At 35.2% G+C, this 17,989-nt stretch overlaps 1 protein-coding gene across 3 annotated transcripts in view; it reads left to right on the plus strand.

Moving 5' to 3' along the window:
* SEPSECS (Sep (O-phosphoserine) tRNA:Sec (selenocysteine) tRNA synthase) overlaps positions 1-16,511 on the plus strand; it is a 40,525-nt gene extending 24,014 nt beyond the window's left edge. For 2 of the 3 annotated variants that reach the window (XM_011935651.1, XM_011935652.1), the window contains 3 exons: positions 9,152-9,245; positions 10,713-10,803; positions 12,274-14,366. In XM_011935651.1, coding sequence (XP_011791041.1) covers positions 9,152-9,245; positions 10,713-10,803; positions 12,274-12,568 — 480 coding nt within the window. In that variant the 3' untranslated portion in view covers positions 12,569-14,366. Of the gene's footprint in view, positions 1-9,151; positions 9,246-10,712; positions 10,804-12,273 lie in introns of all 3 variants that reach the window. The other variant, XM_011935650.1, reaches the window with a different exon arrangement.
* The last annotated feature ends 1,478 nt before the right edge of the window (positions 16,512-17,989 follow it).

The following is a 17,989-nucleotide window of genomic DNA, read 5'->3' on the forward strand; positions in this document are numbered from 1 at the left end:
TGTATAGAAATGCTTGTGATTTTTGCACATTGATTTTGTATCCTGAGACTTTGCTGAAGTTGCTTATCAGCTTACGAAACTTTTGGGCCGAGATATAGTATCATGTCATCTGCAAACAGAGACAGGTTGACTTCCTCTCTTCCTATTTGAATACCCTTTATTTCTTTCTCTTGGCTCTCTGTTATTGGTGTATAGAAATGCTTGTGATTTTTGCACATTGATTTTGTATCCTGAGACTTTGCTGAAGTTTCTTATCAGCTTAAGGAGATTTTGGGCCGAGACCATGGGGTTTTCTAGATATAGTATCATGTCATCTGCAAACAGAGACAGGTTGACTTCCTCTCTTCCTATTTGAATACCCTTTATTTCTTTCTCTTGCCTGATTGCCCTGACCAGAAATTCCAATGCTATGTTGAATAGGAGTGGTGAGAGAGGGCATCCTTATCTTGAGCTGATTTTCAAGGGGAATGCTTGCAGCTTTTGCCTGTTCAGTATGATATTGGCTGTGGGTTTGTCATAAATGGTTGTTATTATTTTGAGATATGTTCCTTCAATACCTAATTTATTGGGGGTTTTTAACATGAAGGGATATTGAATTTTATCAAAGGTATTTTCTGCATCTGTTGCATCTATTGAGATAATCATGTGGTTTTTGTCTTTAGTTCTGTTTATTGGATGAATTACATTTATTGATTTGCATATGTTGAACCAGCCTTGCATCCTGGGGATGAAGCCTGGGGATGAAGCCTACTGAGTTGTGGTGGATAAGCTTTTTGATATGCTGCTGAATGTGTTCCCGGTTTGCCAGGAATTTATTGAGGATTTTTGCATTGATGTTCATCAGGGATACTGGCCTGAAGTTTTTTTTTTTTTAATTTCTGCCAGGTTTTGATATATAAAATGAGTTAAGAAGGAGTCCCTCCTTTTCAATTGTTTGGAATAGTTTCAGAAGAAATGGTACCAGCTTCTCTTTGTACCTCTGGTGGAATTCAGCTGTAAATGCATCTGGCCCTGGGCTTTTTTTGGTTGGTAGGCTATTAATTACAACCTCAATTTCAGAACTTGTTGGTCTATTCAGGGACTTAGCTTCTTCCTGGTCAGTCTTGGGAGGATGTATATATGCAGGAATTTATCCATTTCTTCTTCATTTTCTAGTTTATTTTCATAGCGGTGTTCTCTGATGGTTGTTTGTATTTCTGTGGGTCAGTGGTGATACCCCATTTATAATTTTTTACTGTGTCTATTTGATTCTTCTCTCTTTTCTTATTAGTCTAGCTAACAATCTACCTATTTTTTATTATTATTATTTTTAAAAAAATCAGCTCCTGGGTTTGTTGAATTTTTTTTTTTTTAAATGGTTTTTCGTGTCTGTCTCCTTCAGTTCCACTGTGATCTTAGTTGTTTCTTGTCTTCTGCTAGCTTTGGGATTTGTTTCCTCTTGGTTCTCTACTTCTTTTAGTTGATGTTAGAATGTCAATTTGGGGTCTTTCTGGCTTTTTGATGTGAGCATTTAGTGCTATAAATTTCCCTCTTAACACTGCTTTAGCTGTATCCCAGAGATTCCAGTATGTTACCTCTTTGTTCTCATTAGTTTCAAAGAACTTCTTTATTTCTGCCTTAATTTCGTTATTTACCCAGGAGTCATTCAAGGCAGGTTGTTCAGTTTCAGTTGCGTGGTTTTGAGTGAGTTTCTTAACATTGAGTTATAATTTAGTTGTGCTGTGGTCTGAGAGACTGTTATGATTTCAGTTTTTTTGCATTTGTATGAGGTTGAAACTTTCAAGATTTCTATATGCTGTCATTGTAATTCCAAATAAGCATGTTATTTAGTATTTCTTGCTTTTGTTCTTGAATTCTAATAAGTCTTGAGTAATTTTGTAGTTAAACTTATTTAATTAGCAAATTAAACTAAGAGTTTGAGTGTATTCTTCTAAAAAATTACTATTACATGTCTGAAATGAAACTTGGTCCTTAATTATGAGTACTTTGGTAGACTAATGCTCCCCTAGGAATTTGCCATCCATCCCTCTATTCTTAGCATCCCTTACTCAATATATAGTAGATGCTCATCATATGTTAGTTGAATGTATGAACACAGAGTATTTAAGAACACTTGGATCAAATGTTGTATAATCTCATATTTTACATAGAATAAATATCTTTCTGGAAAATTAATTTTATACACACATACACACACACACACACATTTTTAAAGATATGGGCTCTTCCTATGCTGCCCAGGCTAGACTTGAACTCCTGAGCTCAAGCAGTCCTCCCACCTCAGCCTCCCAAGTAGCTAAGACTATAGGTATGTACCTCTGTGTCCAGTTGCAAGTAATATTTTGATATCAATTTCCATTGTGAATTATATGTTCTTTTTTTTTTTTTTGAGATGGGGTCTCATTCTGTCACCCAGGCTGGAGTGTATTGGCATGATCATGGCTCACTGCAACTTTGTGTCACCTGGGTTCAGATGATCCTCCCACCTCAGCCTTCTGAGTAACTGGTTTCCACAGGTGCACACCTCCTTGCCCATCTAAATGTTTTTTGTTTGTTTTTACTTTTTGTAGAGACAGGGTTTTGCCATGTTGCCCAGTTTGGTCTCGAACTCCTGAGCTCAAGCAATCCTCTTGCCTCAGCCTCCCAGAGTGCTGGGATACAGGCGTAAGCTACTGCACCCAGCCTTTTTTTTTTTTTAAGGGAATAATCTACTGTATATTTCTATGTTCTTATAGAAACATTTATCTAAATATTCAACTGTATGGATATAGTCGAAAACTTGTGAAAAGGAGTGGTGATTACCTGTTGTATGTAACAGGCATTGTACTTCCTGCTTAGCAGAAGAAGCACTTTTCTAACCTTAAGATTTTGGAATTGTTGATTTTAGAGATTTTGTCATCTTTTTGGAATTTCTGTTATGTCTTTATTGTTCTGTCTTGTGACATTTAGGTTTTTGACTAAGAGTTTTGACAACTTGTATATGATTGATTCCAAAGGCCCATGCATGTGTACATTTTGCTTAGCGTGAGTGAAAATCCACCTCCTTTGAGGATGACCTGCAGGAATTGTAGCTCAGCTAGTGAATGAATCCAGCAGGCAGCTCAGTTTCATTGGGATTTTGTTCTTTATTATCACTGGGTAAACACTTTATGGGAGAAATTTTATGTTGGAATAGTATTCATGAATTGGATGCCTTCATCTCAGATGTCAGGAGGTAACTCTCTTTGTAACATTCAGAACTTTGTTCTTTTCCTTTTATCTAGATATACAGAGTAGAGTAGAATAAACAGGAACAGGACAAGAACAGGATTATAGCTACAGTGTATTATCATGTGTCTGTAGGAGTCCTGCTAGCTAACTTTAGTTTTTTTTTATCCTGAAAACTCTTTTAGGCTAGGGGAAAAATAGGTGGGTGGGGAGCTAACATTTTTATAAATGTCTCTGCTGTATGCCAGGAACTGTGCTTGATTCATTGTATTTATTATTTCCTGTAATACCCAGAGCAAGTGTATGAGGTAGGAATTATCCCCATTTTGCAGATAAAATTATTGAGGTCCAGAGGAGTTAAGTACTCGCCCAAGTACCACATATAAGTACCAGAATTGCCATTGAAACCTAGGTCTGTGTGATGCTAAAGTCTCTGCGCTTTCCGTCTTACTACTCTCTTCTCGCTACTTCCAGTCACTCATCCATTGTTGAGGGAGTGATCACTTGCTCTGTGCTAGGCATTTGAGCCTTAAAGATGGTGATCCTGTGACCCTCCCACTCTACCTAGTGGAGGTATGTAAAATCCCAAAGGCTCTATAATGTAGTAATTGGTTTTATTTAAAATTCTGTGTATATAATTTATAAGAGAGAATATCTCTAGGAGTAATTTTCAAAGTATTAAGATGCCCATTTGAGAACTCTGTCATTGTAAGTTAAAGTTTGCTTTTTTAATAACTTCATTCAGTAGGCAGGTTCTTCTGTTGAAAAATGTGGATGTCCTCCATAAACCGTAATTGCATGTATGTAGCATAAATGTTGTTTTTTTTATTGGATTTGTTGCAGAAATAAGGGCCTCTTTTGTTTAAATGGACTTGGTTTTGAACTGTGAAAATTTAATCATGATAGTTTATTGGTTCAACTCTGGAGAAGCTGAGGCAAAGCTATTTTGCTCCAGCCAGAGCTATTTATATACCATCACTGAGAGCTCCTTTTTATATTATTGGTGTTATTGTGTACTAAAAAAAGGAATGTTAGTAGAAAACTTAGGATTTTTTTCATTCTATGCCCTTATTCACCACAATGATATTTTTAGAGGTTATTTCATCTAGCTTTATCTCTTCAGAAAAGGCTTTATCTTTTTCACAGTAGTGGCAGACAAGAACTCAGCTTGAAGCCATTCCTTCTTAAGCTTTCTTTTTTGAAGGGTGAAAGGATCAGAGAGAGTAGAGCTCTGTATGTGAATTGAGCCTCTTTGCCCTTATCCCCTTCCTGATCAACACATTTGCTTCACTGAGGGGAGAAATAACCATGAATTTAACCCCTTTTAAAAAGGGTTAAAACGTAGGGCTGTATCTTGTAGTTTGTCTATGCAGAAAGAAAGTCTATGGTCTTAGAAGTTTATCCTCACTTCTGTTTTGCTTCTAGAGAAGATCATTATTCCATTTAGCTTTCCTTTTAGAAGAGTGCTTTGCTGAATAGGGAAGGCAGGTAATCATTTATTGTTGCAAATATCTGCTAAATTGGATAAGTGGAAGAAGAATAACAGCACTATGGCTGCTCGGTGGCTAGAATTTGTGAGCTAAAAACTGGGGGACAAACTAAGTTTTAAAAGAACATTATACACTTCAGTGTCCTTATAGCAGAGCTAAGTTTGGAAACACTACTAGATCTGCAGCCCTGTAAGTGGAGTGGTTCAATCTCTGCAGAAGCATCTGATTTCAGGCCTACATATGGGGCCTTAACAACTTGAATGCAAATGGATGTAGCCTCTGAAGCAAGATTTGCCAAGTGTGCCTGGATCCTTTTAGCTGACCACAGTCATAGACAGCAGCATGTCATATTTAGTACTGTTTTCCTCCAATATGGACATCTGTCTGCTTCAGTATTTACCTACTGTCAGTCATCCATCCATCCATCCATTCATGTTATCTTTGAAACAGTAGACTAGTGGGTATGTTTCTTTTGGTTTGTTACCTGCCTTGTGAAACATATTGTAATAACATGTGAGGTTCCATCTTTATTTTATCCTTTAACTTGAAACAGTATGTTTCCAAAGACATGATTACATAAGACCGTTTCACTTAAAATTTAGTGAATTATGCATATCTTTGGATTCTGGGAGAGACAGGCTAAATGTCGGATTTCATGACTGCAAATCAATTTGCAAAAGGCCATATGAAAGATAATGCTTAATATCATTCAGCTTCTCTTCCATTAACATCTTGAACTATGGTGTAAAGTTTTGTATTTTTGTTCTAGAAATATAGCTGACATTAGCATTCAGGTGTATAGTTCAGTTTATCTCTAGTGAAAAGTCTCTTAAAATTAGGTTAAATACAGTACAGAGAACATGGAAAATCAATAATATTTCATTTCTTTTAAGTAAGATCTTTCTATATACATTTGCTTGGGTTGCTTATAAATTTCTTTGTCTACAGAAGTATTTTATAATAAATGTCAGTTATAGATTTAAGTGTAGCAAAAAATAGTACAGGTTCTGTAGTAGCTTTAATATATCAGGTAAAAAACTGCTTAGCTAAGTATAAGTGTAGAATAGTGGTAGTCTCCTAAATGATATTTTTAAAATGTAGTAATATTAATAGGAGAGCATTTAGGAGCTTAACATGTGGAATATTATAGAATTTAGCATATTGTGCTTTAAGATATTTAAAACATATTTGCTTATTGGTTTACTTATAACCCTTTACACAGAGTAAACATATTATAAATATTTGTTGATGGATGTGAACTTGCTTCAAATTTTTTTATATCTAATTACTCCCATACTAGTGATATAAGATTTAATTACTTTAGTGTTATCTTCATAGTCTAAAAATAGTATCCTAATAATACCTACAGTTCAAATGGAATTCTAGTGGCATTAGCAAGTGATTGATAGAACTGGTAAAAACTAATTTGTTAAAGTACTAGAAGTTGAACATTGGGCAAATTCACTTTTTAATAGCCATGTATGCATCAGTAAGTTTAAAAGCACCCCCTCTAGGGGTGTTGCTTAGGAAACATTTTCTCTTTTTTCAGAAATAGCTAACCTGAGTACAAATTAAGTACTCATCAGGTTCAGCTTATTCACAGGTGTGACCACATTGGTATTTAATGTGACTGCCAAAGTAGATAGAATAATATTTTAAATTGTCTTCACCACTGAAATATGTAAACTGGAGAAAATTTTGCTTCATGAATATATGCTTGAGGATAAATGAAGGATGGATGTGGGTTATGTTGTTGTTAGGTGGTTTGTAGGGGGTAGGGCTCTGTAAAAGGCATTTCCTGCCTATGAGATTTGTTTGTGCCTATGGGAGTTTGATGAATTTCAGAGTAAATTGGAAAGACGGAGGCCATTTAAGACTTTGGTGACTAATGTAAGTGAAGAAAAATCAGCATTTAATATCTAAATGAAAATATGTGACTGCTTTAAAAAAATAGCATTTAAATTAGTAACCTAATTACTTTATAGGAGACGAAAATGTGTGGATGAAACCCAGGAATTCTCCTCTTTATTAACCCTGGTGTGTTACTAAAAAATTATGAATTGTTCTAATTGCTGGAAAAACTGTTGATTTGTTCCATTTGATTATCTTATTGTTTCACAGTATTCCCAATATGGGAATATTGGGTTAAGAAGGAGGGACCAGGGCCGGATGTAATCCCAGCACTTTGGGAGGCTGAGGCAGGTGGATCACCTGAGGTCAGGAGTTCGAGACCAGCCTGACCAGCATGGTGAAGCTGGCGCAGTCTTGGCTCACTGCAACCTCTGCCTGCCGGGCTCAAGTGAATCTCATGCCTCAGCCTCCTGAGTAGCTGGGTTTACAGGCTGACACCACTATGCCTGGCTAATTTTGTATTTTCAGTAGATAAGGGGTTTCACCATGTTGGCCAGGCTGGTCTCGAACTCCTGACCTCAAGTGATCCACCGGCCTCAGCCTCCCAAAAATGCTGGGATTACAGGCGTGAGCTACCACACTCAGCCCAAAGTATTTTTATATGTCTAAGGAAAGATGTTTTTTTGTTTGTTTCTGGAAATGATAATGCCATTTGTCTCCTTAAATATTTCTCTATACTTTAAATAACAAAGGAGAAAGGCTTATCTCATGTAACAGTAACATTTATTAATAGCTTCATTAAGTATGGCCACTGTAGATGTTAACTTTTTGAATATAAAAGGAACGAATTTATTTTAGTGATCTAAGATTTTTGTAATTCCAACATTCTGAGAATTAATCTTACAAAGTATCCTAAAATTTAAAAATGATTATTCAAAAATTTTAGGTGAGAATATAAAATATATGTACTGGGTTGACAGAAGTGAAACTGTTTGTGGTCTTAAGTAGTCTCATTAATAATTCATAAACCTGGTAGGCGTTTTCCTCTTAATCTTTACCTAACAAAAGATGGAGTTAATCATCTGTGTGCTTCAGACATGAAAAAATTCCTCTGGGACTCAGTGTGGGATCAGAGTATCTTGGCCTTTGAGGTTGGAGAAGTGTCATTTCTTGCTATCTCTGGGTACTCTGTTAGCCCCTGGCTGTTTGGTGTATCCTTAGAGTTTATATGTTTTGTCTGTGATTAGAGGAGCTCAGTGCAAATGGGTTTGTTTAGCTGCAGATGTAGTTGGGCAGATACTGATTTCAACACTTTTTAAAGGTCTTGTGAGGAGAAGAAAGTAAAATTTTAGGTCAAATAGTTGCCAACTTAATATTTACTTGTAACTGTTAAACTGCCACTTATATACATGTGACATTTGATACTTGTGAAATATATTTTTATTATATTTTCTACTATTGAATATATTTTATTTTTCAGAGTGGGACAATTTTTAGTTTTAGTTGCCTTTTTTTTTGTTTTTGATTTTGTTTTGTTACCCAGGCTGATGTCGACCTCCTGGGCTCAAGCTTGGACTGTGGGAGTTGCTGTATTCTTTTAATTGAAGTAAGGGAATTGTTCACTTTAATGTTGTGTGATTTAAAGGAAATACATTTATAAACTACCTTTTCCTAAATAACTTGTATACTAAAGTCTGGCACATTTTTCTTGGTGTTGGGGCAACGGTGGTGAAGAAGACAAAGTCCTTGTGGTCAAGGAGTTTTTCCCCTGTAATACATAGTAATAGGCAATACTCATTTAAGCAAATACATGAGATAATTTTAGATTGTGGCAAGTATAGTGAAGGAACCAAAATAGGTAATATGTGGAAGGAGATTGGGATTGGGAAGGAGATTGGCAGAGCTGGAAAGCTGCTTTAATAGGGAAATTAACAAAGGAGGGTGTCTTTAGCATTTGACAAGAGGGACCACTTGGGGAATGAGCTAGGAAATTCAGGGAAAGCAAGCACAAAGGTTTGAACACTAGAATGATTGGAAAGGAGGCTAATGTGACCGGTGTGTAGTGACTAGGGGAAATGATAGTCACTAGGTTGAGTATATTGGCTGGGTCACATTATGTGGGGCCTTAGAAATGAAGAGTGTGGTTTTCTGATAGTTACTGGAGGAAGTCATCAGGGGAGAGGCATGAACTGATATGCTTTTGAAAGACCTCTCTAGTCTCTGAGTATAGAACAGATTATAGAAGGGTGGAGAACAGGCAGAAAAATTATTTAGGATCTATTGCTCTGTCCAGGGAAGAGGTTGATAGCTACGAGTTCCAGAGTGGTAGATCTGGAAGTTCTGAGAAGAAGATGGATTTGTGATAGATACGTACTAGTGAAGAGAGAAAATGTGCTGGTTCTTTGCCTTTACTAAAATCCTGTGGCTTCTGATAGTTGTGGCAGCTTTGAATTTCACTGTATTGTGGCAAAGGAGAGAATTGGTGTTAAGGCACATGGATGAGTTCATTTACAGTGTAGACTTCATACTAATGAGATTTTTGTCTTATTAAATCTGGCAGTAGATATTTGATTTGTTTTAAATGTGACATTTTATTGTTGCAGGAAATGTTTTCATATTTGTCCAACCAAATAAAGAAGTTGTCAGAAGCCTACAATGAAAGACTGTTGCATACACCTCACAATCCCATATCTTTAGGTAATTTCTTTTTTCCTAAAGAAAAACAAATACTTATGATCCATCTCTAGGAGGAAGCTGATACTTCTAGAAAGAGAGAAAACTCTTTCTAGTTATAATGATATTTCTAAATTCATCACAGTATTTTAATTTGTAAATTGAAAAAGTTTAGTTAGGCTTTTGAAATACTTTAATATATTTCTAAGATAAAGCCTATACACTGAGAGAATCAGAGTCAATATTAAGTATTATAATGAAAATGCAGAAAAGAATACTTAAAGTCCTGTTTCTAACCAGAACTCTATTTATAAATAATTAAAGCTTTCTCCAGGTCAGGTGTGGTGGCCCATGCCTATAATCTTAGCACTTTGGGAGGCTGAGGCGGGAGATCACTTAAGCTCAGGAGCTCAAAACCAGCCTGGGCAACATAGTGAGACCTTGTCTCTATTATTTAAACTAAACAAACAAAACTTTCTGCAGTTAACAAAACCCTAACATATCAGAAATTAAATCTTATGTTGTTTTTAATGTCATTATTGCTTGTTTTCTTTAGCCTATGGATGTTAAAGAAATTTGTATTTATGGTATTTTCATTTGTGTATATAAGGACTATGTTTTTGTCATGTAATATAGGGATTACTAAAAACAATAATGTGAATATTGACTTTTATGAACTTAATTATCTTTTAAGCTTCATAATTACCCCCTTTTAAATTGTGAATATATGTAATATAATGTTTCATATTTCACATATATCTGAAGAAAGGAAAGTGAATCATTTGTAGCCGAAGCCTTTTTTAGGAATGGGCTTCTGTGGAATACCGTTTGAACACCAATATATAATAAAAACCACCCCAATTAGTCCTTTGCTAATTTATGATCTATGTAGATGTTATAGAAGGTGATATTGTGTAGCTTGAATTCCGAATCTTCCATGTCATAGCCTCTGACCTCCTTTTCCCTCACATGCAAAATTGTTTAATGATTGGTTGAGATTGTTTGTGAAGCATCTAGTATGGTGAGTCCTTAGTAAATGGTAGCTACGAGTAGTGCTATGTATGCAATCCAGTTTACCCACACAGCCTCAGAATGATCAATTCCATTTCTGTATGCAGAAGTTGATCTTACTTAGTTTTGTATATGTACTGAAATATATCCCACATCCTCACTTTACAAGTTTTTAAAACTTGGTTGAATTTGAATAAACAGCCATACTGATCATGTTATTGTTCCATCTCTTTAGTTGGAAAAATTTACTCTCCTGAAGGATGATATGGAAATTCTGTTTCATATTCTGAGATGTTAATTTACATTAAAATATTTTTGTCTGATATATAAAGAAATGCCTATGATTTATTAAGTACGTTAAAGTGAAATTGTGCCACTTGACAATGAATCAAAAGTAGTGTATTCATCATTATTATTATTATTTGAATGATTTTTATGCCAGTAAACCAAGGCTTATTAGGGTACTTTTTTCTTTTTCAGCTGTGACACTGAAAACACTAGATGAACACCATGACGAAGCTGTCACTCAGCTCGGCTCGATGCTTTTTACAAGACAGGTTTCTGGAGCCAGGTAAGTATGTTTAAAATAGATGTGGGTTTATTTGGCTTTTCAAAGTTAACTCCAATAAAATACCTTTCCTCAACAATAGTCCCCCAAGTATATGCTGAACTATACCTGCGAATTCATCATGGAGTAAAGAATGATGAGTTAGAGAATCTGTAAGGCTACTGTATGCCCACCTGTTGACTGCGTATGCCTGAAATAGTCACAAAAAGACATGAATCTTGTTTGTTTTCATAGATGTACAGAAACAAAGTTTTGTTACCTCTCTATATAGATTTTTTGTCTTTATTTCCTTTGTTAGATGATCTTCGGCGAGTCACATTATGGTATTAGAAATAAGCCATCTTCATCACTAAATTGAAGTGAAAGTGTTGTTAAGGAAAAGCCTTCGAAGAACTAAACTAAAAAAAAAAGAGTATGCAATCCTTGCCTATGTAACTGCCTCAGAAAATTGTACTTTTTCCTCTTCTGTATATATGGCCTGAAAAATGAATCTCATTTTTCATTTTAGATTTGATGAGGTCAGAGAAAAATGACTTGAAAATATCTTGCTGTAAATACTTTACATACTTCTGTTAAAGAATTTGTAGCTACCGGAGGATAGAGATTTTATATCACAGTACAACTTTTTAAAAGTAAAATCTTAGATTAATTTACTTTTTACCCTGATGAACTCTCATCTATATACAATATAGTTTTGACACTTCTAAAATGGATTTCTTGACATTGCTTTTAGTATTACCACTATTTGTCTTTATGTTTAAGTTGAGCCTCATTGGCTTCTTTCAAAAATAGCTAAATGATTAGAGTATTAGAAATCTGCTTATATCTAACATGCCAATGAAATCAAGCTTTAAAAATGCAGGTGCCTTTGCTAAATATTACTGTTTGCTGACCACCACCCCACTATAAACAGTTACATAACTTCTTCTGTGTCTTTGCTTTAAAACTATCCATTGCATAGCACTGATTAGATAGTTAGACTTTTAGTTTGTTGATTATTTAAGGTAACACATGACAATTACAGTGGTTTGACTTGCAAATTTCAATATTTCAGTAAAGGGTGTATATATGAAGTCATATTCCAGATTTGACACAAAACCAAATCATTTTCTTTTTACCTCTTTAAAGAAGATGTAGAGGTGTTTAAGATTCCTAGAGCAGGTAAAGAGAAAAATATACTGGCAAAAATAAAATAAAAAGAGATTCCTAGAGCTTATAGGTCTTTAATAGAAGATAAGTAAACGATAATCAGATAAGTAAACAATAGGCAGGACTTTTCTATGTAAAAAAGCAGTGTATTATAGAATTTCATTTTAAAGTTGATACAGTCTATTTTCATAGGCCATGATTTATGGCTGTTTTAAACTTCTTAATAAGTGGATGTAAGACTTTGTAACGCATATCTTTTGTTTATGGGTGACATTGTGTTACCATTACCAGACATATTAAATTGGTAAATCTTTCTTCTTTCAGGGTTGTGCCTCTTGGGTCTGTGCAAACTGTGAGTGGCTATACTTTCAGAGGCTTTATGTCACATACAAATAATTACCCTTGTGCTTACCTAAATGCTGCATCAGCCATCGGAATGAAGATGCAGGATGTAGACCTGTTCATAAAGAGACTTGACAAGTGTTTAAAGGCAGTAAGAAAAGAACAAAGTAAAGAGAGTGATGACAATTATGACAAAACTGAAGATGTGGATATTGAAGAAATGGCTTTAAAACCAGATAATGTACTTCTTGACACATACCAGGATGCTTCTTCATGACATGCGAAGGGTTTCTTCTTGATCTTTGCAAATATACATGCAAAGGTGTATTTGAAAGAAATGATAAAGGCTGTAGTACAAGCAAGCAGTTTAAAGATAAGACTTGAGATTTTTGAATTGAGAATTTCATGGAGAATATTCAGTCAAGGAGTAGACTGTGATCTGAACTAGCCATTGATGATTGTTAAGTTTCCCATTCTTAGACTGCATCAATCCTTGTGATCCTTAACAGGTTATAATACACAACTAGCATTTTTCTAATTGTTAGAATATCTGCCAATTAAGCATCATGACTCAGATAATTTTTACTAGTGTAACGACAGTAAAATTACCTTCAATTCTCTTTGAAATGTAGAGTGCTTCCTCCTAACCATTCTTTACCTTTTCTGATCACACAGAATTGAGAAAGATTTCTTATGCCACTAGTTACTAGTTGTTTGTTGAGATGTGTAAGTCACAGTGTGCCTGTAAAATGGACATTCCCCAGGGAAGCAGAGTCAAGGTATAAACTTCGATTTTGACCCAAAAGCAATGGCTCTCAACTGGGGTTGATTCGCTTATCTAAACAGCATCTGCAGACATTTTTGGTTGTCACAACTGGTGGGGTGCTGTTAATATCTAGAGGATAGAGGCCAGGGTGCTGCTCAGCATCCTACAATGCACGGGACAACTCTCCACAACAAAGAGTTATCCAGCCCAAAATGTCATTAGTGCTGAGGCTGAGAAATACACCTCTAAAGTAGATAAACTCCTTGAGTAAAGAGAAGGTTACCATAGCAACTTCCAGTAGTACTTCAAAGAAGATAGTTTTATAAATGTCATCAAATTATACTATATGGAGAATCTTAAGTGATAACCAGGGTCACAGGTTCCAAACATGTCATTATAAATTGTTTTATATGGCACTGGTGCATTTTTCTTTTTGGGTAAGGGAAAACATTATTCCACTTACTGTTTTTGCTTTAAGCAGCCTGCGTATATTGGTTAGTTTGTTCAGATGTTGTGCACAGACATCATCAAAATTAGCTAACATGAGTATTTTTGAACATATGTTTGCTAGGAAGGTAAAAATCACATAGTATAATAAACAAGTGTGTTCCCCTCTCCTTGCCCATGTGCTCATTTTTCTGAGTCTGAAATTCCAGACTTACTGGCTTTAACAATAATTTTGTTGTTAATTTAAGAAATAGACTGATATGTCGTAGCCTGAAGATTTACTGAAGCTTCTAAACATGCCACCATGCCAAAGCTATGTTTCTCAAAACCAGCTCTGTGGCTCCTGTTCCTGAAAGATGCTCATGGGGAGAAAATGTTTACAGACAAATAATTTTGGGAGCCACCTTTGCAAACCTGTCTGTTGGCATGTAGAAGGCTCTAAGAATTCTTTCACTAAATAACCAGTTTTAATATATCCTTATCCAAAGAGAAACTCATTTTTTTAAAGTGAAATATTTGTTAACAGCCTGTTGAACATACTTTTAAAAACACTGTGGTAAAGCATGCTGTGTTGCCTTCTGGGCTGCATTTTTCTTATTGATTTGGCATTGTAACCTATGTATGAGAAAGGGATTTTCTGGTATTTTGGCGACATTGTACATTGTTCCGGACTGTAAACATGAACTCAGACAGACACCACTTCCTTTAATGTGTAAGGTAGACTCCTGTGGTCACTGGCTTGACCACCTTGGACGTCAGTGACTATTTTGAGATGAAGGATTTAACTATGAATATCATAAAGGTTATTTTAAAATGTATTTATTTTATCTTTGGGGTTCAAACATTTAAAAAAATTTACATAGCTATAGTAACTCATTTTAAGGGAATAAATGCTGGATTAAAAAGTGTACATTTTTAATGAGAATTTAGGACTAAATTGCAGGACCAGTAAAGCTGAAGAATTGCAACCTCTAGATTCAAAAAAAGGGATGAAATGTCGCAAATGTAAATGCTGGCAGCGCAGCTTGCTGTACATGTAAGCCAAAATTGTTTCATAGAACAAGTGATCTATGTTGTTGTGATCATCACTTAGCTTAAGAAAGGCCGGAGCTGGGAGAGTAGCAAATGTTTTCTCATCTGCAGTGTATCAGCAGTTCTTGGGCTTCAGCTGCTGAATAGATAATAATTCTAATTGAAGATAAATTACATGAACTCACATGTGAATGATAGATATGTTACAACATTTCATTCCTGATGCAGAAAATCAGCTGTGGTTTTTATTATTAACTCTTTCTTTCTGAGTGGTTTTGGAATTCTAGCTCTATTCCTCCTGGCTTAAAATTTGACTCTGAGGGCATAAAATTCACAAGTTTTTGAAGAAGAGTTCTGTCTATTCAGGCTTTCCTTTGTCCCCATCCTAGTGTCATTTTCACTCACTCCCATTTCCACACATAAGTATTAAAAAGGATGTGTTTATTATAATTTGCTAGTACTGATTGGTAAGCCTCATAATTGGCCTTTGTTGTCTTTGTTCTGTGACAAAGGCAGTGGATGATACGTTACCAATCATTGCTGAAGATAACCTCTTCTATCTTTGCGACCCAACAACCCTTATTAAAACTATCAGGTAAAATATTGGAGTTAGGTTTGTAAAGTCACTGGACTGTGGCAGCCTGCCTAGAAAAGAAAATTGTGTAACAGAATATTCTTTTGGTCACTACACAATGTGTTACTTATACGTGGCAGGGAAAGGAATTTTAAATCAAACTCGCAGTTTGGTTCTTAGGTCCTCTGCTGATGAATTCTCGCTCTGTCAGGGAATGGTATGTGACGCCAGCCTTAGGAACCTGGTGTTCAACTGTAAATCTTTCTATTTAGCTTTTTGTATTCGTTGAGTGAAGTTATAGAATATGAATTATTGAATACAGTTCTGTTCAGCCAGTAGGCACTTGATATACAGAATGGTAAATTTAAATATGAATTAAATTTTTCTAATATTATGATCAGCACTTCACTGTGGTTCTGTGTCTTTCACCACCTCATAATAAGAACTGTCATTGAAGACTGGGCTACAGAATGTGCTTGTGTTTTTAGACTACATCTATAGCTTCCATAGATTTTAGTAAAATTTAAACAGAGATAATTTGTGTTTACTGCTGATGTTACTTTAATGTTGAATTAGTAGTTCATCCTGAGAGTTATATTTCACAGAGGAAAATAACCAACAGCTGAAAACAACAACAATAAAACCCTTGGAGTCTGAGTCATACTCGGAGAAAGTTTTTGGAATACATACACATTTGGTGCATGTAAGAGTTGGGTTTCCTTTTCCCACTTTCTGAGATGTACCAACTTCTGCCAAACCCTTAAATGATTTTGTTATGTTTTACATTTTTGAGGCCAACCTTATTGTGTAACTGAAAAAAAGTCCAGTTTTGGATACACAGAAATTTGGTCATTTTAGAAGTCTCATAACCTGAATAATTTGATAATAATTGAATATGCTATTAACAGCTTTTTAAGAAAAGGTTCTATTAGTCAGTTTTTTCCTTGTCTGTCATACTATGTTGGTTAATGTCTCTTATGGCCAATCTTAGGAGACAGACCTAACACTCACTGCATCCTTTTGTGCCTTACTTTTTACTTTTCCTTTTGCCCTTTTGGTATGTGCACATGTAAGATGGTAAGTTTAAGGCTAATGAATATATGTTTGTAATTTCCTACTCACTACTCTGCAGTTAAAGCTAAGGTCTTAGGCAGAATCTAGAAATGTTTATATTGTTTTGTTTTTTATCAAGTGGTGTCAACTTGAGAAATACAAAGAAAAGCTATGCTTAACTGTATAATTGTGGGAGATTTTAGCCATGAGAATATGAAGCTGATGTCAGCCTGCTAACCTGTTTTACCAAAAGGAAAAGATGTTTCCAAAAATGTTATCGGTGTAGACTGTTTAAAGATAAAAATAAATTATATAATTTGTTACATGAAATAAATTTTTAATAAGTCACTGACAGTACATTATTTTACCTAATCATTACGATAGATAAAATCTGAAAGTACAAACAACTGACACTAAATTACTTGCCCATTTTTGATTCAGTCATCAGCATCAGCTTGTCTAGAAATCAGCAAGAAAAGTCATACCTTAATGAGAAGCATGAGTCATGGCTGGGGGTTAAATTAAAAAAAAAAAAAAAAAAGAGACGATATTCCAGCAACCATTTTGCAAAGGATCTATTGACTGTAGAAAGTACTTGGAAGCATTTAATCTTTTCTAAAAGAAATACTGTCCTTTATTTGAAAGTAGATTAATATCACTTTCTCCTTTAGATTTCACATCTAAATTGTGCTATTTGAATTTTGCAGGTAGTGGCCTTTGATTTGGAATTTGATCTCTGCACTAGCACTTATTAACCATGTGAGGTCACATATTCAGCCTCTTTGAGTCTCAGTCTCATCAAATATAAAATAGATACAACCTTATAGGAGTGAAGATTAAATGAGATATGGCAACGTGATTAACTCAGTATCTATGCATAAAGTACTTACTGTTAATAACTGCTATTATGCTCCACAAAAAGCTATACTGTCCTAAGTTGTACTATATTTAAATTTAAATGTATTCATTATTGTGTAGTTTATTCAGTAGAACTTTTTTCGAAGGGAATTATCAATGAATTTTGTCCATTTGCCAGTGGAAGTTAAGTTAAAAGTATTCAGTTGATTTTAGATGACCGTTATTTTTTATTTTCAGGGTTTTTCTATTTTGGCTTTTATAGCTTTCCTTTTGTTTTGCATTTTTGAGAATTTTTTTAAACCCGTATTTAAAGTGCATTGACTAATTACCTGAAATTTCAGATCACAACCCAGGAAAGATATACAGAAGAAGTTCACATCACAATCCCTTCCATATTGATTATATTATCTGACGAAAATGTATGATACAATAGGCAGATCTACAGGCATGGCAAATGTTCAGTATATATAGCCCTATTCTTACATGACTTTATAGTAGAATGGCTGATCATGGCTCCCAAATGGATATCTTTAGCAGACTTCTTTCCTGAACCCCGCACTTGTATGCAACTGCCTAGTCAACATCTTTTGCTTGTCTGATGGACATCTCAACCTCCACATGCCACAGGTTATTCCTTGATCTTCTCCCCTAAAAATCTGTTCACCCACAGCCTTCCTCACCTCAGATCACACTTCTCTTCAGTTGATTAGGCCAGAAACCTTGGAGTTATCCTCCACTTTTCTCTCTCACATCCTACGCCAAATCCATCAAGAGATCGTGTTGTATCTATTTACTAATTTATCCAGAATCAAGCCATTTCCCGCCTACTCTGTAACCAACCAGTTCTGAACTCCCGGTCTGGATTATGACAGTACCGTTGGTTCCTCTGGTTCTACCCATGTCCCTTTACCATCTGTTCTCACAGCCAGAGTGATCCTCTGGAAACATAGGTCCTGTCACTTGTCTGT

The sequence above is a fragment of the Colobus angolensis genome, unplaced genomic scaffold (genome assembly GCF_000951035.1).
Source record: "Colobus angolensis palliatus isolate OR3802 unplaced genomic scaffold, Cang.pa_1.0 Scaffold146, whole genome shotgun sequence".
NCBI lineage: Eukaryota > Metazoa > Chordata > Mammalia > Primates > Cercopithecidae > Colobus > Colobus angolensis.